This window comes from Ctenopharyngodon idella, chromosome 20, assembly GCF_019924925.1.
Source record: "Ctenopharyngodon idella isolate HZGC_01 chromosome 20, HZGC01, whole genome shotgun sequence".
NCBI classification, from domain to species: Eukaryota; Metazoa; Chordata; class Actinopteri; order Cypriniformes; family Xenocyprididae; genus Ctenopharyngodon; species Ctenopharyngodon idella.
In genome coordinates this window covers 138,580-161,878 of record NC_067239.1, presented here as the reverse complement: position 1 = coordinate 161,878, position 23,299 = coordinate 138,580, and the positions used below count along the sequence as shown (strand labels likewise).

The following is a 23,299-nucleotide window of genomic DNA, read 5'->3' as shown; positions in this document are numbered from 1 at the left end:
AAGTGGCAGTAAAGATGGGCCATGATGACTGACTAGTGACCCAACAAACTAGCAGTTGATTAGTTGTCTAACACATCTGGATTGTTTTAGCAGCAGTGCTGCGGCATATTTGTCCTTATAATTCAATACTGAAGTTATACAAATGTGAGGATACCGGCTGATTTCGTGTTTCCGGCTGCACGTGTTTCTGTGCTCTGAAGAGCGTCACAGGATTCTGTTTACACTGTAAATCACAGACATGACAGAGTTTTGCTCAGCGCGAGTTCTGCATGCTTGCAGATCACTTTATTAAAACCAACAAAGTGCAAAGCCAATGTAAATAAGAGATTTTACTTATAATTACTATTAGCATTAATAATTAACTAACATATCTATTTTTTATTATTTAATATTATTTTTTAAAACTTAAATAAATAATAGGTAAACCATTCAACCATTATTCCCCAATAATTGACATGAGTATGAGACGGCCAATGATTGTCTCCTGTTTGGTCAGTGCGGGAGCCGGGCGGACAGGATGTTACATCGTGATTGACATCATGCTGGACATGGCAGAGAGAGAGGGGGTGGTGGACATCTATAACTGCGTCAAAGCGCTGCGCTCCCGACGAATCAACATGGTTCAGACCGAGGTATGTGGCCTTCTGAAACACAAGCAGTGACACTGATTATTTTCTCCCCATTTCATGTGTTTTTAGGATGCCACTAGTTATAAAATTTAATATAATTAAATATATGAAATAAAACAGATGCTTTGACTTCCTCCAGAAACCTTCCCTGTAAGCTAAAAGGTTTGAATTACCGTCTCAAAGCAGCCGTCTGCCAGTCTCTTGTTCATGACCAGAACCTGAACGAGCACATTTACTGGCCTGCAGTGAATGAAACCTCAGTCTTGACCACTAAGGGCCACTGTTGCGTTTCTGCAGTATTTACCTACAAAAAAAAAAAAGCAGTCATCCATGGTGTCAGTAGCTAGTAATCTGCCTTGCTGCCATGATGCATTTCATAGTGTGGGCTGCTGCTGTATGTAGTTCTTAATTTAAACCTTTATGTACAGTATAATGCATTATAAAGGTATAATGTATGTTATAATGCATCATATCTTTTTATAAATAATTGTAACCAAAGTTAAAATGCATTATAATATTTGCAGATTCCTCGTTACATGTGAAATCGGTTGCTTGACGTGTTTTAATGTTATTTGTGGTTACAATTATTCATGAGAACATACAATGCATTATAAGGTGCATTACAAGGCATAATTAATGCATTAATAATACTGTTATAATGTATTACACATAAAGGCTTTGAGTACAGTGTTCCTGAAGTATCTTTTAGTTTTGCAATTTTGCTACAGTGGGACTCAGACGTTACTCCATCTTTTACATGTTAATCAAACCAATATGATTGTTGTCCTGAAATTCAAAAATGAAAGTACAGCAGTGGCCAAAAGTGACAAAAATTATGGATAAATGCCATCTTCACCTTTTATTTAAACATTATTAACAATTTATTTTAAAGATTTTGTAGTCATATTGCGTAGTTGTGCTTGGAGTCGATTGTTTTATTTGTGATAATAACACAATGAAACATGACAACAACATTATTTTTGGTCAGGCTGTCATACAAAGAAATTATGAACAAAAACAAGAGAGAACCAATGAAATATTAATAACTGATTATGTTTGTCAATGTTTGCTTTTTTCTGTCAGCTTTTTGTTTTTCTGGGGGGGTTTTTGCATAGCAAAATAAAACCTGTTTGCCTTTTTTGCCAAATAATTTTGCCAGATAAATACCTTAACCAAGTTTAGCATTTTGTTTTTCCTTCATATTTAAAATATAATATAATATTTATAATATAATATAAAATATTTTCCTCATATTTTGATGGTTCAGTCAAACTTGTACGGTCATTAAAATCAAATCTCCTCTCTGGACGTCACTTTTGTCCACTGCTGTACATGTATAGATGACACATAACCCCTGGTTTCCCTCCGTCTCTCAGGAGCAGTACATCTTCATCCACGATGCCATCCTGGAGGCGTGTCTGTGTGGCGAGACGGCGATTCCCGTGTGCGAGTTCAAAGCCGCATACTACGACATGATCCGCATCGATTCTCAGAGCAATTCCTCTCACCTCAAAGACGAATTCCAGGTACATAAACATGATGTTTTTTATTATTTATGGCAGTGCTTCTCTACTGGCTTTACTTCAGGACCCAGATTTTACATTGGAGACCCAGCACGCTACCAACAATCAATACTATCTGATCAATATTACTATGAACTGCACAGGCCCAACAATATGCAGCATTCAGTTTCTAAACACCTCTTGAATCAGAGCGCAGAACACATTGTCCTCATTTCAACCTGTATATAAAGTCTGGGTCGTATTTTTTTAATCTTGTGCAGTTTTGTGATCGCTTTTAAGGTTGAAGCATGTCACACAGCCTTTTGGCATCTCGTTCATTTGACTAGAATTTTCCATATGACATGAAAAATGAATTTGTGCCAAAATCCCGTAGAGTTTGATTGGAGCTCTGGCTTCCGTGCTCAGCAGAATCGGCCTGACCTGCTGTTGTCCAGTCTTTTGATGGTCATGTGTCCACTATGTCCTGTCCAGACGCTGAACTCTGTGACCCCTCAGCCTCAGCCCGAAGACTGCAGCATCGCACTCCTTCCTCGAAACCACGACAAGAACCGTTTCATGGACAACCTCCCGCCGGACCGCTGCCTGCCCTTCCTCATCACCATCGACGGAGAGAGCAGTAACTACATCAACGCAGCGCTCATGGATGTAAGTATTGCCTCCGTCTTGTCTTCTAGAGACCTCGCTGTCTCTCTTTTCCTCGTCTCCTTTGTGTTAGACACACGCTCTGTTCCAAAACCCATTGAGCTGCCGACCGAGGCGACGTTTGAGGCCAGCCGCAAGGTAGGCAACTGAACTTTGCGCGCCTTCCTTCTAAGATATCTAGTTTAAGTCAACATCGCTTGTATTGGATCAGCCAGATCAGTGAAAAAAATGGTGGAGGGGTGTGTGTATATACATGCATTACTTTTAGAACTTAAAAACGCATTGATAACAGTTCAGTGTAATTAAATTGAATTATTTACCCCAGTATTCATGCTGTGAGTTCTTAATGCTAATTAAAGCACTGTGCTGTTGGATTCTCATTGAAAACACTGAACTCTATCGAGTGTGTCGTTGTGGATCAGTCGTTTGTGAGTTTTGGATCGCAGCTGCCAGTGTAGACAGCGAAATCGCTCACTGGATTTTGGAACGGAGCTACAGAAGGCTAGAGACAAATCCAGGTGGCAAGTCCTTCGAGTGGGACAGATGTTAGCGTGAGCCACTTTAAATCCTATTCCAGTTGCTCTATTATACGATTATCTGTCTTGAATTAATAAAGCTTTCAATTAGCTTCTTTTTTGTATCATAATTAATGAATTCTTCTTGATGGCTGTATGTGGTCCTAAATTGAAATTTCCATAATTTTTTTTTTTTTTTTTTAATATAAAATAAAGTCCAAACTATTTTGGTAACCTTATTGGAAAGGGCGAGGTAAGTGTAACTGTGGATCTCTTGCTTTAATTTTGTCATTTATTAAAGGAGAAGTTGACTCAGATTCTGTCATCATTTCTCACCCTCGTGACATTTCAAACCTGGATGTTTTCTTTCTTTCTGTGGAACACAAGTGGAGATGTTTAGCACAGTGTTTACTCCATAAAACAAAAGTAGTCTATACCACACACACTTGTTGAAACTTTTCCACCCAAGGAAACATGTTTGATTTGAACACGAGCACAAATGAGACTTGAGATACTGCTGATCGTGTTTTGAGAGTCACTGCATGAATTCATTAAATGCTGCCTACAGATTCTTCAGAATCTCTCTGTTTGTCTTCCACAGAAGAACGAAAGTCAGGTCTGGAATGACATGAGGGCGAGTTTCTAATCTGAGAATGCATTTGTTCAGTATTTAGACTGTGTGCTCCATCTCCTAGAGGTTCATGCGTCATGGCTGTATGCGTAAATAAAAATCAGCTCGTGTCCGTCTAATGTAGAGCACTCTTTCAATGCGCACAATGTTCTGTATATCCGAGAACGACATGTTCATTCAGTGACGTCTTCACAGCCAATGACCTTTGACCCTGGGAGATGGTGGTCTAACACCCAGAATCAGCTAGTTTGCCAGCTGAACTCAAAAAGTTGTGATTTTAGAGGGTAATTTTAAATCGCTTCCTCGTACACTTCACAAACTCTTGGACTTTTTTTAACCAAGCCGTCAGAAGAATACCAGGTAATTTCTGATTCAGCTCTGCCTCTGTTAGACTGGATTTGTTTCGTGGCTTTAGTGGTATGTCAGCACTTTCCATTCAACCTCTCTATATTGGGTTTGCTACAGCATGCAAAGAAAAATGAATGCATTTAATCACTTTCAGAGATGTACATTTATCACACTGACACACCGACAAAGACACACACACACACACACACACACACACACACACACACACACGTTTACGTCATTCATGTCCGAACGCTCACTTGTGGTCCTTGCATGATCATACACATTCACACATCGGCCATCCTGAAAACACTTCCATCTTTGTCTTGGTTGTGTGTAAGTGTCACAAAGCGAGTGTTGGCAGGAAGTACATTGTGTTCTGTGTCACGCAGAGCTACAGACAGCCGGCCGCGTTCATCGTGACCCAGCATCCCCTGCCCAACACCGTCAAGGACTTCTGGAGGCTGGTGTATGATTATGGATGCACCTCCATCGTCATGCTGAACGAGATCGATTTGGCTCAGGTGAGATTCAAGCTGAAGTGCATCATATTTTAGATGTTGCAATGTTAAAGGGGCCTATTATGTTTTTTGTTTCGTTTTTTTTACATCATTTCATCTGACTTTAGTGTGTAATGTTGCTGTTTGATCATGAAAAAGCTCTGCAAAGTTCCAGTTCTTCTCTATATCAGTTTCTGAACTCTCTGAAACGCCTCCATCTTGAGTTTTCTTCACAATATTCCTCATTTAAATGATTCATATGCAGAATAAAGGGGCGGGGCCTGGTTGAGTTAGTTAGTAGTGTGTTGAAACTGGAGGTTATGGTAAGGGGCGGGACATTTCCCAAACACCAATCACAACACACTGCTCCAGCTGACCAATCAGAGCACATTGTGCTTTTCAGAAGGAGGGGCTTCATAGAGACAGGAACTAAACAGAGCGTTACTGACAGACTGGGAAGAGAGGAGCTGAACAATGGAGAATATGAGGAAAATAAAACAATAAAACATTCAAGCAGGAAAACCTGTTCTAGTAGAGCCCAAAAACAACATCAAGACTTTAAAAAAGGGCATAAAAGGTTACTGTAGTGGAAAGAGACTACTGTACGTGTTTGCTGAGAGTTAATGTGTGTGTACAGGGTTGTCCTCAGTACTGGCCGGAGGAGGGAATGCTGAGATACGGCCCTGTACAGGTGGACTGTATATCCTGCTCTATGGACTGTGACGTCATCAGTCGTCTTTTCAGGATATGTAACCTGACCAGAGTGAGTTTCTCACACATCTCTGAAACTCATTGCTTTTAAGGAACAAAGCGCAGAGACGTACATCTGTCTTGGTCGGAAGTGCATCATTATATTGACGTGTGTGTGTGTGTCCTAAGCCTCAGGAAGGTTACCTGATGGTCCGTCAGTTCCAGTACCTGGGATGGGCGGGGCATAGGGAAGTCCCCGCCTCCAAGCGCTCGTTCCTCAAACTGATCCTCCAGGTGGACAAATGGCAGGAGGAGTGTGAGGAGGGCGACGGACGGACTATCATACACTGCCTGTGAGTATAGACGTCAGTCACGAGCACGTTTGTGATGTTAATGGCATCAAATCCTCAAAATGCTTCGACACAGTTAAGCTAATATTATATATTTCATCTGAAATTATCAGTACCTGCAGTATTGCCTGTGAACAGACAGAAAGTTAGACCGCAAAGTCTACTCATAATTTCCAATAATATCTTGTCAGTATTTCCTGTCAGTCTGTGAATGAACCGTCTCTCTCACGCTGATATCAGATTTACCCATAATAAACATCACATGAACAGCAAATCATGACCGGTCCTTTTACACGTCAAGTCATGTTTATTTATGAAGCACTTTCACTCTTTCAAAGAAGCTTTACAGAAGAAAAATGTTAATAATAATGACTTAAATTCTTTAGCATACTTTTAAAAAGAGCACTTATTAGAGAAATAACATACTTTAAAATAACACACTTGTGTGAGAGTAAATGTTAAATGTTTCTGGACACTTACTTGCATGTTAATTGAAATTAAATAAAATGTATTATAGTTTCAATTTATATTAAATACAATTAGCTGAACTTTAGAAGGTTTTTGACCCACTTATGTAAACACAGCTTTATATGCAATTTCTGTTGTCTTTGAAATATTGTCAAATGTACTGACAAACACTTATGTTAACTAAAATATACTTTAATGTCATTTCTATGGAAACTTTTTTATATTTGTAATGATGAAGTAGCAATTTAGTACATTTAAAATATATGAACTTTAAATATAATATCAAATGACACACTAGAGTTCAAATTAATGTCAAGTGCTTCACGTGTGCTTTAGTATGTTAAATAAGTGCACTTCTTCAAAGCATGACAAAAGATTATTAAAACACAATGATTTAAAATGTACTTTAAAGTAAAACTTTAATTTGACATTATTACAAGAGTACACTTTTTAAAAGATCAGTCATGAAATTGTCTCTCTTTAAGTGCACTTAAGTGATCTTTACTTCATTAATATATTATTATCTGCAAGTACAATTTCTCTTGAGATTTGAAGTACACTACAAGTGCACATTCAATACAATGAAGCACACTTATTGTTCACAAGGGAACTCGTTGCTCTTGAGCAGGTTTCTCCATGAGAACTGACCCTGCGATCACAGCATCATGTGATGATAGTCTGGACAGAGGGAGTCACACAGTGGTGCAGTATGGGGAAAAACACCCGTTTCTCATTGACATTTGTGTGTCTGCAGGAATGGAGGTGGCCGCAGTGGGATGTTCTGTGCCATCAGTATTGTGTGTGAAATGATCAAGCGGCAGAACGTTGTTGACGTCTTTCATGCTGTGAAGAGTCTGAGGAACAGCAAGCCCAACATGGTGGACAGTCCGGTATGAACGGCAGCTCTCGTACAGCACACTAACATCCACACGCAGTTTACCTCAGTCTCCAGTGTCACCAGACAGAGGAAACCGTTGTACACTTTATTTGGTGACACGTGTTACATGTACTTACTCCAGTAATAACAGTAAATTATGTGTAATTACAAGCAACCAACCCTAACCCTAGACTTAACTCTGTAGTAAGCACATGTAGTTCATTGATAGTACTCTAGTATTTGTGTAATTACACTGCAACTACATCCCCTTCAAATAAAGTGTAACCTCCTTGTATTTTTGTCTTCTGTCCAGTAAGAATATCCCAGCATCCTTTAAACAAGATTTACTTTTATTTGAGAAGCATTGTGTATGAAAAATATCTACCGCTGACAAATGATTTTTTCTAGCTTTATGCAAACTTGTAACAAAATATTGTGGAAAATAAACTATTTAAAGGGGACCTATTATTCCCCCTTTTACAAGATGTAAAATTAGTCTCTGATGTCCCCAGAGTGTGTATGTGAAGTTTTAGCTCAAAATACCCCACAGATCATTTTTTATAGCATGTTAAAATTGCCACTTTTTGGGGTTGAACAAAAACGCGCCGTTTCAGTGTGTGCCCTTTAAATGCAAATGAGCTGCTGCGCTTGGGCGTAAGAGGGCGGAGCTTCAAGAGCTCGTTCTCCGGTGTCAGGAGTCAGTCAGGACGCGTTATAATGTCAGAAACTGAATATATGCTGCGTGGAGATAGATCAGGTATAGTTTAGTTTAATTATGGTTATAACTTACATTGTCTTCTTGTTTTTATCCACTATATTAGTACAAGCCTGTTTACCGATGAGTTTTATAACATTTATTGTACTTCACACAAAATATGAAGCGTCCGTTTTCACTCTAGAAAATAAACAAATAATAATAAAGTGCTCTCACCTTCATTACTGCCGTATCCAGTATCGCTCTGGAGGCTGTAAGCTGGATCATGAACAGTTTACTGATCTGTCCTTGAGTAACACATTTTTAGCTCAACCTCTGTTTTGTATTGTCCCTTTGTATTGACATTCGTTCACAAAGCAGTCCGGTGTGAAAAGATTTGCGCAGACATAAACGAATTTCGGTAGAGTTGAGGGAGCATTTTCTTCGAAAATAAAATGAATCCACCTCGTCTTCAGCGGCTCAGATTTAGGGAGTAAATGGAGAGAGCTCTGTGGATTAATCCATCCAGCTACAGATCATCTAAAACTCTTGAGAGACGTTCTCGTGCAGCAATGGCGGACTGTGAACTCGCTGTGAACTCGCTCAGGGCGGTTCTATGTTAAAACGGCAGTGTCTGTCAACATTCGTGGGCGGGGCCTGTGGCTTTTGTGATGTCACACTGCCAGGGATCTGGAAACGGCTTGTTCAGAGACACTGCTTATGATTTATGGGGATTAAAAAAAAAGGAGTGGTTGGATTTTTATCATTATAGGGTGGTTGTGTACACACACTGCCAACACACATTTATAGCCAAACACCATGAAAAAGTGAATTTTGCATAATAGGTCCCCTTTAAGGCACATACTCTGAAAACACAAGTTTGCTCCTCAAGTCAATGTATTCTGAGATATTTTTACTGGAATCAATAAAAATACTGATTAGGTAAAAATATTTGTTAACACTTTAGTTTAGAGTCCAATTCTCACTATGAACTAGTTGTTTATTATCATGCATATTACTAGAATATTGGCTGTTTATTAGCACTTATAAAGCACATATTAATGCCTTATTCTGCATGATCATATTCTACATCCCTTAATCCTAAACTTAACAACTACCTTACTAACAATTAATAAGCAGTAATTAGGAGTTTATTGAGGCAAAAGTCATAGATATTAGTGAGAATTGGACCCTAAACTAAAGTGTGACCCAATATTCTTTGCAGTGTAATAACAAATACTTTTTAACAGAGACTAGCACTGAAATTACACACAATAAATACAAGTAAAAATGTACATAAACATGAACATGTAATATCGAATAATAATCTAATTAATTTGTTTAAAAGCACATGTCTCAAGTTTTATTGTTTTTAAAAAGCAGAGAAAGAAATCTTGGCCACACTTTACAATAAGGTTCATTTGTTAACATTAATTAATTTATTAACTAACATGAACTGACATTGAGCAATACATTTGTTACAGTATTTATTCATCTTTGTTAATGTTAGTTAATAAAAATACAGTTGTTTATGTTAGTTCACAGTGCATTAACTAATGTTAACAAATACAACTTATGATTTTAATAATGTATTAGTAAATGCTGAAATTAACATTAACTAAAATTAATAAATGCTGTAGACGTATTGTTAGTTAACTAATGTTTACGAATGAAACCTTATTGTAAAATGTTACCAAATTCTTTTCTATTTTATTCTCATTTTTTATTTATTGTATTTCCAAATTCATGTTTTTGTGTTAGTTGTCTATCTGGAGTAAGATAATAAACGGTAAACAGGACTGACAGAGAGAGAGTCGCTCCATCAGATGTTTTTCAGGGCTTCACAGTTTATGATAAGCTGTTGTGGTCTCAAACATCTCACCACATCCTCTGTAAAGAGCCAGTGTTTCTGCCAGGCTCATATTGGCACTTGTTTTGCCAGAATCTGGACTTTGTTCTCTCAGGTGACAGTAAAGCTCATGATTTCCATTGTGCTTTGCAGGAGCAGTACCGTTTCTGCTACGATCTGGCGCTGGAGTACATCGAGACGTCGTAATGAAGACTCGTCTCTGTTTCCCACCCAGACCGCACACGCTCAGCTTCTTTACCTGTCAATCAAACGGGCTGTGACTGCCGTGTAAATGTCTGTGCATCCGTGTCCATTTTCATGGGATTCAAGTGCCGGCCACCCGGTCGAGTTCATGTATTTTTGTTTTTTTATATATTATTTTTTTTACAGCCATTTGAAACACTAAGGCCGAGCTGTTGCATGCTGAAGACGTGTCTGTCACTGTTCCTGTTCATAACATGTATAGCTGTACTCGTGTTGATGGACGTCGTGTTGAAAGGGAAGCAAACTCTGATCAGGAGCGTGAGAACTGCTCTGCGCTCTAATGGCTGGCTTATTATGTTTCTTCTTTTCGTTTTTGGTAGCAGATGATGACCATAAGCCAAAGACTTGTGTAAATATGTCTATAGGGATGAAGCACATTGTTTGTATTTATTGTTTACTTACATTTTTGAAAGCTCAAAACAATCATTATCATTCCCTGTTTAGCCTGGATTTTCACTGCAAACACTCTTTGTATGAGATGGATTTAAGTAGTGTTATTTTTGGTTGTATTTGAAAAGTGTATTTTTCCTTTTTATTTGAAATATTTTACGTGTTATAGTGATTTGTTTTACGTAACGATTGTGATTTTTTTCATTTTCTGAGGAGATCTCCGAGAGAGAAAAGAGAAGAGCTCTATTTTTTCTGATGTTTTCACATTTGTATTGTGCTGGAAATGAAAAAACAAACAAACAATGAAGTGTATGCATTAAAAATATATACAGTATTAGACTCTAGTGTATTTAGGATCAAAGCCAATTTAAGAAGAAAGTTGCAGCCAGTATTGATGCTGATCAGACATTTTATAGAAAACAAAACAACAACAATAAAAAAATCATCATGTGAAATAAGTTATGTATTTTTTGTCTGTAGTTGTTGGCTTCATGGCTGTAATACAATGTCAAATAGTACAAATACTTTGAATAAAAAAAGATATGTGAAAGAATGTGTTTCGTCTGATTTGAAACTGAAACATTTAAAACGTTGTTTGTTGAAATTAATGTGGAGAATTTTTCCACAATATTGCTATAATAAATGGTCATTTTGACAGTAATAGACTGTAAAATGCTACAGTAATTGGTTAAGAGTAAGTTCCATTACTACTGTAAATCTACAATAGATCTAACCTTATATTTCATGTCATTTAACAGTAAAACATTGTTAAATGTACCGAACAACCCGTTATAATTTACAGAGAAAAAACATAAAGTTCCCTGTGTGACGCTTTACATTTGATGGGTTTTCACTTTAATGATTATGTTTCTTCTTATTTGTTTGCTATGGGTTGTGTACATTAGGGTTTTATGTCTTATGTTGGTGTGTGTTCATCTTCAGTGTTTCCCTCAGCTTGAGCTTGTGATGATCTTTGATTCATCGTGTTTTTCTCTTATTATGGTGGTTGTAAGTAAATGTTAAAGTACAGCGTGGCTTTGCTAATTCAGTATAAGGGCTGTTGGATTTACCAGTTAAAAATGCGTTTTGGTTTTTTAATAATTAGTTTTAAATGGTAACATCTACAGGTATATGTTTACTGTATTTTTACAGTTTTTTGGGCAACCACACCTGCCGTTTTTTTTTTTTTTTTTTTTTTTGTAAAAACTTCAGGATTTTTTTTTACAGTGTAGTAAATGATTTTTTGTGTAATGACACAGTGGTGTTGGATGGACAATAGTTTGGGTGATTTGGATCCCTGTTTGTTTCGGCTTAGCTTTGGCCCTGATGTCATGAAGTCAGGCAGAGGATGTGGGATTTGTGTATGTCATAGTATTTTTGCAGAATACCCGGTGCAGCTTTGCTTAACAATGCGTTGGGTTGTGGTCTTCGAGCTGAAGGTGGCTTCCTGTCCTCCTCCGCTGTGCAGGATGCCTCACAGCCTCGCTCTCAGTCTGCACCTCTGAGCTCAGGGGCATCTGGAGGGCCAAAGGGCATCAGGATCTCCTCCAGCGTCCAGCCCGCCGTTCTCCCGCTCACTAGAGGTTTTATGGACGAAGCCTCGGCTTTCAGCCTGTCCAGAGCTCTAGAAGCATCTCCTCCTGAACACAGCAGAAGATGGCTACAACACTGCATGAATTCACACAGTTTGTGGATCCTAAAACTTTCCCCCGAGTGCTTCAGATCCAGTCAGGATTTTACTATCAAGGTAAGCGTAAGACGCACAATATCTGCTCTGAATTCATCTGCTCCTCGCTGTGGAATAACAGCTGTAATTATGCATTTTGGATGTCGTAATATCTAGAACCGTCTCACTTATTGGCCTAGGTGGTGCTTTTCTGCCGAGAAACAAACTAAACTGTTGAAATGTTGAAAAATGTCTTTTAATAATTGATAAGTTTGCTGCTTCTTCTTTAAACAAATACTTTTTTTATAAAAAACAAAATAGACAATGAAATCCTGTTACGCAATTTGGCTTTGAGGACGAGCACGTTTTTACAATATCAGCTTTGGCACTGCATAAAACTTCTTGAAAGTGTATATATATATATATAATATATATATATATATATATATATATATACAATGTTTTAATGACAATGACATCCATATTTTTTTCAGTCTCTTTATTATGATACAAACAGAAAATACAGGAACTATATACACAAAGTGTAAAAAAAAATTCTGAACAAAATTTTAATCTTTAAGCAAAAGTCAGTATTTAGTGTGACCTCCTGTAACATGTCTTCTGAACTTCCATTTTCTCAAAGAAGAAACTCTGAGCAACTTCTCATCTGTTTTCTTGGCCTTCCAGTCCTTCTGCGTTCTATTAATGTTTGAGAGAGTCGGTTCCTGCTATTGCTCAAGTGTCAGGGGAGGTCACTACATACTTGCCACTTTAGCATATAAAAACTTATTTTCTGATTTATTTTTCCCTGTTTTTTAACACTGCATGCAAATTTACTGTATTTTCTGGTTATGTTCTAATAAAGAGACTGAGAAATAATTATATATGGTTGTTATATCATTGCTAAAACAACATATAATGGTGGCTTAAGTCTTTTACACAGTACTGTACTGTACTGTCTATATATATATATATATATATATATATATAATTTTTTTTAATCAACTGTAAAAAGTCATGATTTTTAAATGATTGAGCAGTAATTTAAACTAGCAAGAAAAATGACTATGACTGAAATTATCAGTTGAAGAAACAAAGAAAGTTTATTTTCAAACCACACGATATCAAGAGCGGAAACCAACTTTTGTCTGATCTTTTTCTAGCTCTATAATATGCCCAATGTTCGTGATGTCATTAACTGCATACTGCATTTTTAACTGCTCAAAATGGTACTTCACTCCAGTATTGTGTAGAAATAGTTTTACTGCATTCACATGGCCTGGAACACTGAAAGGTTTGGAAGTATTTTAATGTGAGTCTTTTTCAGGCTGCGTGTATGAGATGTTTGGAAGAGAGTGCTCTCTTGCGACTGGAGATCTGCTGAAAGTCATTGAGTTCGCCATCACCAGATTCACTGCGCGGAGCTCCAACAACACTGAGATCGACATCCCAGTGGAGTATCCAGGTACCGAGACACCAGACTGAGTTTATAGAGTATTCTTAAACTAAACCCCATCTCATCATGCCAGCTTTACTTCTTTCTTTTTATGTACAGATATTTTTTAATTATTTTATGCCACCCTTTTCAATATGGAAAACAACTTTCCAAAACAAATTATTTGTATCTTTGATTTGCAGGTGATCTGGTTATTGTTGGTTGATGTGTGTTTGTTTAAAGCGGCAGAAGAAAACTAAACTCAGTAGCAGCTTCTACAGATCAGCTGCTTTACACAGAAAATCTGTCAAATTCAGTTGCAGTTTTGTTTAGTTTTTTTTAATATCTTTAATTTATCCCCGTGTCATCAGTTGAAAATTTGTACATGTTTTTATTTTGTTTATGAATTAACTTCAAAATGAATTCTGATGACGATTCTCAATTCTCAACACAATTTCATAGTTTCTTTTTTGAATAAAAATGTTTAAAATGAACTATTTCAAAAATATTTTATTCCAAAACACCAAAAACAGTCATACATCAAATGCAAATACATAAAAACATAGACTAACACCTAAAAAATAAAACTGTAGAGTATGCGTGTGTGTGTTACTTTCACAGTCGTGTCAGATGTCGGCTTTCCATTTTGTTCAGTCTTTGTGGGTCCAATTGATGTAAATGGAGGAAGTCGTGTCGCAAATCTCCCCGTCTGCTCAGCCATGATAATCTATTTGTTTGTTTTTTATATTTTGATGAATGTTTTGAGTAAATTTGTCACAAGTGAATTATACAACTAAATTAGAGAAGCTAGTGAAATTATGATTTTTCTAAATCAATTTCCTGCATCCTTTTTCTACTGTCATCTCCGGCAGGTCGTGCTCATGTATGATAGTGATTTCACCCCTGTAGGCCATTTTTAAGTGGTTGAACTGAGAGTAATACAACTTACTTCATGTTACAACCATCCCATTTCTTAAGACCCGGCTGTTCGTATTGCACTGAGAAGATCATTCCTCCAGCGAAGAACAATTAATGTTTTTCTATGTCTCTTGGTGATGAGTGTCGCTCACTTCTGGACAGTGTGTAGATCTGGTGTAGAAGTCAGAGGAAGTGTGATAGTGTTCTTCACACAAACATCAGGTGTTGTGAACCTGGTGTGATCAGCGGGAACGCATGCTGTCTTCTTACACTCATTAAAGGCCAAACGCTGGTGTGTTATCAGTTATTTGCAGAGGTTTGGTCCTACTGATGATATAAAACCCAAACGTGGTCTGTGAAGGTCAGCTGCTCATCACACACAACTCTAATGGGTCTGAGTTAGAGATGATGGGCATGTAACTAGTGTGAAAAAGTGTTTTTCTTTTCCATTGGTCGTGTCTTAATTTGCCTAAAGTCCCTTTAAGGCGAGTCATTTGACTTGGCGGCCATCTTTGAAACGGGCAGCTGTTTCAGTCATGCAAGTGCAGCTCTTATATCTTTGAATGGGGAAACATTAAATTCTGTTAAAGCCTAAAAGAAGTTATACTCCACATTCTCTATGCTGTCACCAATTTTAGTCTTATAATGGCTGAATTTTGGCTTTGTACTCTGTGTGACAGGTTTGTTCAAACTGGTGTCTGACAGCCAGCCGTACCGAAGCATAGAAGAAATAGCGGTCTCGCTGAAGATCGGCTCCCATCGGCTGGGCCAGCCCGTGTTCCTCAGCGGTCTGGAGATTCAGCTGCCGCAGGGCGTCATACGGGAGCGAGACAGCTTCAGAATCACTGCCGTCACCCACGAGCTCAACGCTGGACATGTGCAGTGCGAGCTGCTTCACAGAGAGCCCCGGTTCTGCTTCAGCCTGAGCTTCTCCCAGCAAGGCCACTTTACAGAGTGCGAGGACGACCAGTTCTATTCCCTGAAAGAGATCGCGGAGTGGAAAATCTCCAAAGGCAGAAAGAGGACTGTAACCGAGGTCAAAGCTCCGGCCAAGAAGGACTTCTTGTTTTCCAGTTTGTTGGAGAATGTATCTGGAGAGCTGACGCTGACTCCTGTGTATGAACTAAAGGCTGTTTCAAGCCGTGAGTATGGCATTAGTTTCATATACTAAGTCTTGTTTACAGAGAAATCTAACGAAATTGAATGAGCTTTATGCTTAAAATGAAAAACACTATTTGCCAATGTCATTAGAAAAAAATTGAATTGTTTATTTCTCTTTCTTTTTTACTATAAATCTCTGAAAACAAGAGATAATATAATGTCTGTTTTACTTCTCAAGTAAATTTATATTGTTTAAAGGACATTTAGAATGTGTTCACAGCAGAACCTGATTTCTCCAAGTGCAACATGTTCAACATCTTTGTTGATCCTGGAACATTACAATCAACCAATCAGGCTGTGTTTCCCGTACAACGACGTCACTCGCTGCTAAATAACTTCTTTAAATGAATCCGTTTGAGATTGAATTAATGGTAGATTTTTTGCTATAAATTATGGACATGGCATCTGAGGACTAATACTCAATCATCATGTCGTTCTTACGTAAGAGAGCACGTACGCACATGTGCATTCTTCAAAAACGGTGCTTAAAATCTCTTGACAAACTAAAATATGTAAATGACATTTGTATATATTTGAAATAAAATATATACATTGTACTTAATGTCAGCTTGCTTATTTTGCTCAAGATAATTTTAATCCACATGTCAAAAAAAAAAACAAGAACCTATGCTTCTAACCACAGCTCTAGAGCTGTCGCTCCGACCACACAAGTGTGTGAATGCTCGGTTGAACTATGGTTTCGGGAAATACCAAATCGTTGAACTATGTTAGTAACGACGGAACTTGTGATGTTAGTTGGCTAACGATGATTTTGGGAAATGCACCCCAGATTTGAAAGACAAGTTTACAGTTTTTGTCAAGTTTAGGCTTACAACCAGGGTTAGGTGCTTCTACATCAGGGTTATTCATCTATCCTTTCCCTCTGATTTTAGGGAGAAGTTATGTGTAGGGTCAGGTTTAGGGGTAGGGATATGTTTAGGATTAAACATTTGGACAGGAATGTTTTTCCAGGATCAACAAAATATGTTGACCCAGGACGTGCGTGTTCACACTTGGACGGTTTGGTTGGATTAAAACAAACTTTGGTGCGATTGCTCTGTTAGTGTGGTTCATTTGAATAAGTATAAATGCTGCCATCCGAATAAGCGGAAAGATGGGTCTCGATCCGCTTCCAAATAAACTCTGGTGTGGTTTGACTGAAATATGAGTACAACCCAGACCAAAGACATCTAAAACCAAAAACAGTTCACAAGTTCACATGTACATAAAATCAGATATAGTATGCTTATTTATGACTCCTTTACACTTTTTAAAAACTCTTTGTGAGTTTCAGCTGGTAAAAATACCATCATATGTTCACACACACAACGAGCGCATTTAGTCCAGCAACAACATTGTTTTGGATACTCGGAAATTCCCGTTGCAAAATATATGTCTTAAAAACTGTTTTTTGAGGGGGGGAACTGTAGGTTTGGTCTTAAAAATGATGATCTGAATGTTAAGTGAATCAGAACTAAATGTATCTTTTTCTGTTTTGGTCCGGAAGATGAATCAAAAAAGACTTGCTGGGAAAATCATTCATGAAACACGAGTTGAAAGAGTTTCTTTGTAAAAAAAAAAAAATGTTTACAAATGGTAAATTTGTACATTTGTACATAAATCATCATATTCAATTCAATTAACATATGTAAGCTTTTAGGTAGTTGGCTTACACAAAAAAATCCATTCTGCTCATGTCTCATGAATAAAGCCTGTTGTTTGTGTGTGTGTGTGTGTGTGTGTGTGTGTGTGTGTGTGTGTGTGTGAGAGAGAGAGTGTGTTCTGTTCCATACTCTTTTAAACTTGGACTCTTTCTTCCCACAGTCAGCGAGAAAATTCTGCTCATCCCATCAAATTTGGATGTGGAGGTAGTGGATGTGACAGAACAGTTTGATTGCGACTCCTTTGTACAGCCTCTCTCTCTTTCGGATGTTTTTAAGAGGCCTCCAGAGTTTTTTCCTGTGGTGGCCAAGTTGTCAAATGAAAGGCATTTCAAGCTTTCGCCGGAGCTGGAGTCCCTTTTCGATTCCAATCAGGTGATCATTCATCATGCTTTTTATGCCAAACGAATCCTGGCCTCGGAAACGTGCCGTGAATCAACGAGACACTTTCTTATTCCAGAGTCCTATAACGGACGCTTCAAGCGCCGGCCACGGCAGTTCCCCACCGCCTACGACCTGGAGCGGGCACGCAGCGAGACCGAACAGATACGCGTGGTCGCCACCAGAGAGTTCGAGTCGGTGTACAACGGGCTTGCTTCTGTTCAGGCTGGAGATGAGTTTATAGTGGCAAAAGGCAAAAGCTGTGCGGTTTCACGCAATGGGATCGAGAAGACAACTGATGCTTTTGAGTGTCTGAAAGTCAGAGAGAAAAGCCACGGGACCGAGGTGAAGGAGCCTGTGTGCCTCCCCATGTGTTTGGAGGGGGGATTCATGGAGCTTGTCAGGGACAAGCGCCAATATACCATTGCGGAAATATGCAGATGGTTCCCGCTGCCCTTCAACGTCAAAGTGTCTGTGCGCGACCTCTCTTTGAAGGTGGACGTTTTGGCTGGAGTGCCTGGTCTGCGCATTGAGGAGGAGATCTCGGACCCTTGCCTTCTTGTTTCAAACGATGAGCTCTCAGAGTTCAGGGAGGTGCCCGTAAATCGTACAGACTTGATCCTTAGCATAAAACAACACTGGGCTGGCGAAAATCCAAAATATAGTGCAAAGTCAGCCATAGAGGAGATCTCAGAGGACTGCTACTACACACTGAGGAGGTACGCTGTCGCTACTGTTACACCCCCTCCACGGCCTCCGAAAAAACCCAAACAACCTCCACCGCGACCCCCCAAGATGCTCTCATCCAGATCTGAGAGCGCAAACAGTGAGAACTCCAACTGCTCTCCAAAGGTAAGATTTTACCATAAGATTTTATTGCTTTTGGTGTTATGGGCTTCATGTTCAAATCGCAGCCTTAAGATCCATGTCACATTTACCTTCGCCTGGAATCGGCTTGATGAAGAATTTCATCCCTATGTGATTTCCGGTTCCCTATGCAATTTTCATGTGAGGTTCAAGTTTGGTGAACTATGGCACCAAAAATTGCTGCAGCAACCAATCCCTGACAGCCACATAGTGTTGGCCCAGATCCAGCCCACATCTGGTCCACATGTAATCCGCATGTACCAGAAGTGGGCCGGATCTGGGCCAACACTACACTATGTTGCTGTCTGGGATTAGCAAACCTCTTGGTTTGGCAGTGAGCTCTGTGTGGAAAAATATTTGTAATTTAGCAACAAAACACAACTGAAGATCCACAATGGACGAGGATCAATATAAAATTATCCATAAAAAGTTGATTCACTTGTTAGCCGGTAGAATAGCTTTGGATGTTTATTTTGCTGTCATTATTCTTTTTTATTAATCATTGTACATCCTTTCTTTCGCCTGGTATTTCACTGTAAATGTGACCGCACCTTTGGACGGCACACGCACAAACCATTCACAGACATCTGATGCATACTGCATACAAACACTGCACGAGCTGACTGAAAACACCCATTCCAGTCTGATGGCTTTCTACAACGAAGGGTTTCATCAGTCTGCTAGGGAACAAACGTGTGTTTATGATGAACTAATCACTGGATTTGAAAGTAGTTCTTGGATTTGCCAAAGTCTGTGGCTTCACATGTTTGAAAGAATATTCAGAGTTTTGTTTAAAGCCCTTAGAATCAAGTAGCCAAATGAAATATATTGGTGGCATGTGTTTCTTACGCCAATAATCAAACTTCAGGCTAAATGAGACTCAAACGAAGCCTAGTGCAGAAGTTCCCTTCATAGAACTCTTGTAAGTAAAAAATACTGAAGCATTAACATGCTTTGAAGAAAATACATGTTAAATTTACCCATGTTACACTGTAAACCCTAATGCTTAAAATAATTAATAGGTTTAAGTAGGGCAAACTCAAATTAAACAAATTAGTTCAATCAACTTGAACTTTTATGAGTATTTAGAACTTTCTTTTTCTTTTGAGTTCACAAAACTCACACATTTGAATCTGAATTGTTTCATTGCTTTGAGTTCTATGAACTTGTTTCTTTTAATTTAGACAAACTTAAATTTACCTGAAACTGGGCTATTTCCCAGCATGCTTTGTCATGGCACTCGAAAGGTATAATAAATGCTAAAATTAAATTAATGTTTTTTGTGCAAGATTAATGTTAATTGGGAGATTTAGTAGTGTTTAATGCTTTGCTATGCTAATTTAGAAGAGTTTCTGTTTTTGTTTTTGTTTGTTTGTTTGTTTGTTTGTTTGTTTGGGGTAAATGTTTTATTTATTGCTGTACTCTTTTTTTCTATGCTATGCTAATGGTATCAAAACATTATGTTACCAAATAGCATTTGCTAAATTAGTTATAGCTAGCTAAATTTCCACTACTAGAAATATTTGAATTGAGATTACATGACAAATTTAAGTTAAATATATGAATTAACATACTCAAAATTTTCAAGTTAAGGAGCAATTAAAATGTATGAATTGAAATCTGCCAGTTCTGCTTACTTAAACATTGAATTTCTTAACTTAAAAAAATGATGTAACTGATTACCTCAAATTTTTTGAGTTTTGCCAACTTATTCGGGTTTACAGTGTGGGTACTGAGTTACACTGCAGAAATGACTTTTTAAATTGTATGTAGAATATAAGTGTGTTTTGTCTTGTACACTGGCAGATATTTTATAATTTGAAAAAAATCAGCCAATGCACAATACATGGATATTGGATGATGGTTATTATTTTAATAAAGTCCATCCTAATTATAACTATCATCACATTAATTGTTGAACACCCACAATGATGAAGTAAACCTACATCACAGAGTAATCAATAATGCTAATAACATCATGTGGTATGGGTCTCAACTTTTGTGTTAAATCGCAAAACTATAAACACAAAGACTAAAAATGAAAACATGACTATTATACAGTATATGATGTTAATTTACGAAGGTATTAATTTGACAAGATAAAACCAGGTTTATGAAAAATAAAATGTCACACTTGCTTTATTAAATTTATTGCCATTATTATGCACACAGTAAAAAATATCCAAAGAATTACTTGTAAAAAAGGCCAAGACATTCCAGAAACGATCTGTGAACACTCTTCATCTCACTTAAGCTGGAGTTCATCATCAAAATGTTTGCTTATTATCCAAATAAACAAGCAGATACAAAACACATAAGAACACAAACACACTGTCTTTCAGTCTGTAGATAGAAAGGCTCTTGAATAAAGAACATTTCATTATATTAAAAATGATTATTGAAAATAATTTTAATGGTTGACCTACAAAAAGACATGACGGTTGAACAGCTCAATTCTTATTTCTATTGTCTTGGTGAAATAGTCTACCAGAAGGCGCTTTACACTCCTACAGGTACTTCCTGTATGGTTTTATAAGTGAACTCTTCTGTATTATCACTGTTCTCCTCACTGGTGAAAGAGCTTCTCTGAGACAGTTATTTCCCTGCAACCATTCAGGTTATTTATTGCTCTGCATATAAAATAGTGAAATGTGCATTATTATATACAGCTTGGGTGTTTTATATATGTAAAGAGATCTCTAAAAATATTCTGACATTAATTATTGGATTTTTCACATTTTGTCTAAATTTTACACTCATAGACATTGTAAATGAAGGAGACGAAAAAGGGATAGAAAGATGTAGCAGGGACCCTTTTTTACAAACTGTATAAAACTGAGTGTTGCATTTTAAGCCTGACCTCAATAAACTCCTATTTACTGCTTATTAATAGTTAGTAAGGTAGTTGTTAAGGGATGTAGAATATGATCATGCAGAATAAGGCATTAATATGTGCTTTAGAAGTACTAATAAACAGCCAATATCCTAGTAATATGCATGATAATAAACAACTAGTTAATAGTGAGAATCGAAAAGTTTTACCATATATATATTTATATAACAATAGGATTGTTAAAATGTTCAAAACAAAGATCATTCATTCAAAATCTGCTGTTTGATGATCTGTTTGTCAATGATTTGTACTAGGAGTGTTGGAAAACTGTTTGCTTGTGAAAATAATACCAAAGCAATTAAAATACTGTATTACAACATTTATATTCACTTATTATTTACATCATGTAATTTCCTAATGTTCTGTCATCCCTGTAACAGAGTCTTCGTGTTGAACCTTTTAAACAAGATGACTTCATGCAATGCAGTGACTCAAAAAATGGAAATGACAAAAAGATTCCCAGTAGTCCAGACACACTTCCAAAACCTATCCTGCAGAAAGGTAGGAACATTCAGCAACTTCCTCTTTAGTGTTTATCAGCATATGTTAAATGTGAAGTGTGTAACGTCTGCACCACTAGCCTCACCAACTGGAACCGCAAAAATAATGACTATTCTCAAACAGGTTTCCTGAACACTTGCTCTATCTGCATTGCTATTGGTTGAGTCAGCTGTGACGGCTGACAAAAAAACCTACTAGTTGCTTGTTTTATAATTAGCTCTACATATTTAGGTTGAACATGAGGAGGTATTTTAACACGCTTCACCTTTAACCCACTGTGTTTTAAGGCTTGTGTGTCCTTGTGTCCTCACCCAAACTTTGTGTGGGCGTTTGATTCCCCCTCAGCTCTCGCCAAGGGCAGAAGTCTGGACGACATATCCATTGGAAAAAACGAAGATGACGACACTGATGTGCACGATTATGAATATATAGATGAGGATCAGCTTGACAACATAAGAAAGGCATACAACGAACAGCATATCAACATGGGCGTAAAAGGAAAGCCGAGTAACACGATATAAGTATACTGTGGAAACACGACACGGTGCAACAAACAAAGAGTTCACTATGTTCAAAGTCATTGACCAAGGCTTATTTATTTAATAATCAAAAATATACATTATTATAAAAATGATGGAATGCAAATAATTTATTAGGTTAAGGTCTTTCAATGTTTTCAAATCCCATTGCAGAAATGCACACTGTGATTTTTGGATTGCTTTTCTTAAATGGATTAATACCAAGCTTCGAGTAAACAGGTTAAAGTACATTAGTTCAGAAGCACCTTTGTTTGGTCAGTTGATGGTCTCCCTATAACAGGCTGGACATTACTTAACAAATCCTTTTAAAGCTGGTTCTACAAGCACCCGTTCTCACTCATGCCGTCTAACACTGCCTGCATGTCCAGGAGAAACACACGTCACTGATGCCAAACGCTTCCTTTAGCGTCTGTTTACCGACACAGGGCGAGCTGTTCTAATCTGAGGTCACGTTTGTGTGTCAGCCAAATACTATTATTACATTTCAATGACATGATGAATTACATTTATTGGCATTGGACAAAAATGCAGTACTGATAACAAAGCTGTGAGAAACTATGTTTTTTTGAGGTTTCCAGCATAATGCCGTTGTATTTCTCCAGGCTGCAGATGTACATACTGAGAACGGGTTGTGGATCATGTTGTGTACTTTATTTGCCCATTCATTCTGCATATTTGTTTTGTTTTTTTATGTACGCCAGTGGAATAACTGGAATGTTTAGTATTATTGTTAACATTAGGTTAGATTCATCACAGTTTTTTGTATAGTCTTGTACAGTCTTGTTATATAAAGCCATATAAATAAAAAATGGTTGTATTTTTCAAGTTTTTCCACAGTATTTAGTGGAGGAAGACATGTTTTTGTGCATTTTGTCTGGTTTACTGTGAATAAATGAGATGGAAAGGA

At 37.6% G+C, this 23,299-nt stretch overlaps 2 protein-coding genes across 20 annotated transcripts in view; both read left to right on the top strand.

The window, feature by feature from the left end:
- Positions 1 to 10,923, top strand: part of ptprk (protein tyrosine phosphatase receptor type K) — a 166,487-nt gene extending 155,564 nt beyond the window's left edge. For 10 of the 19 annotated variants that reach the window (XM_051876486.1, XM_051876485.1, XM_051876484.1 and 7 more), the window contains 9 exons: positions 497 to 632; positions 2,006 to 2,155; positions 2,624 to 2,797; positions 4,283 to 4,300; positions 4,681 to 4,812; positions 5,426 to 5,551; positions 5,668 to 5,831; positions 7,051 to 7,186; positions 9,870 to 10,923. In XM_051876486.1, coding sequence (XP_051732446.1) covers positions 497 to 632; positions 2,006 to 2,155; positions 2,624 to 2,797; positions 4,283 to 4,300; positions 4,681 to 4,812; positions 5,426 to 5,551; positions 5,668 to 5,831; positions 7,051 to 7,186; positions 9,870 to 9,923 — 1,090 coding nt within the window. In that variant the 3' untranslated portion in view covers positions 9,924 to 10,923. The remainder of the gene's footprint in view (positions 1 to 496; positions 633 to 2,005; positions 2,156 to 2,623; positions 2,798 to 4,282; positions 4,301 to 4,680; positions 4,813 to 5,425; positions 5,552 to 5,667; positions 5,832 to 7,050; positions 7,187 to 9,869) is intronic. The other 9 variants (XM_051876497.1, XM_051876487.1, XM_051876499.1 and 6 more) reach the window with 1 other exon arrangement.
- A 412-nt stretch (positions 10,924 to 11,335) lies between these two features.
- On the top strand, positions 11,336 to 23,299 carry themis (thymocyte selection associated). Its single transcript, XM_051875927.1, has 6 exons — positions 11,336 to 12,117; positions 13,364 to 13,501; positions 15,070 to 15,531; positions 17,375 to 18,444; positions 21,733 to 21,853; positions 22,199 to 23,299. The coding sequence occupies exons 1-6, from the start codon at positions 12,027 to 12,029 to the stop codon at positions 22,372 to 22,374; spliced, it is 2,058 nt and encodes a 685-aa protein (XP_051731887.1). The 5' UTR covers positions 11,336 to 12,026; the 3' UTR covers positions 22,375 to 23,299.

Bases quoted from the DNA above. Each gene is read 5' to 3' on its own strand.
- themis (XM_051875927.1), top strand. From the start codon at position 12,027: ATGGCTACAACACTGCATGAATTCACACAGTTTGTGGATCCTAAAACT. The intron at 15,532-17,374 runs GTGAGTATGGCA...TTCTTCCCACAG, and splicing joins ACTAAAGGCTGTTTCAAGCC to TCAGCGAGAAAATTCTGCTC. The intron at 21,854-22,198 runs GTAGGAACATTC...ATTCCCCCTCAG, and splicing joins AAAACCTATCCTGCAGAAAG to CTCTCGCCAAGGGCAGAAGT.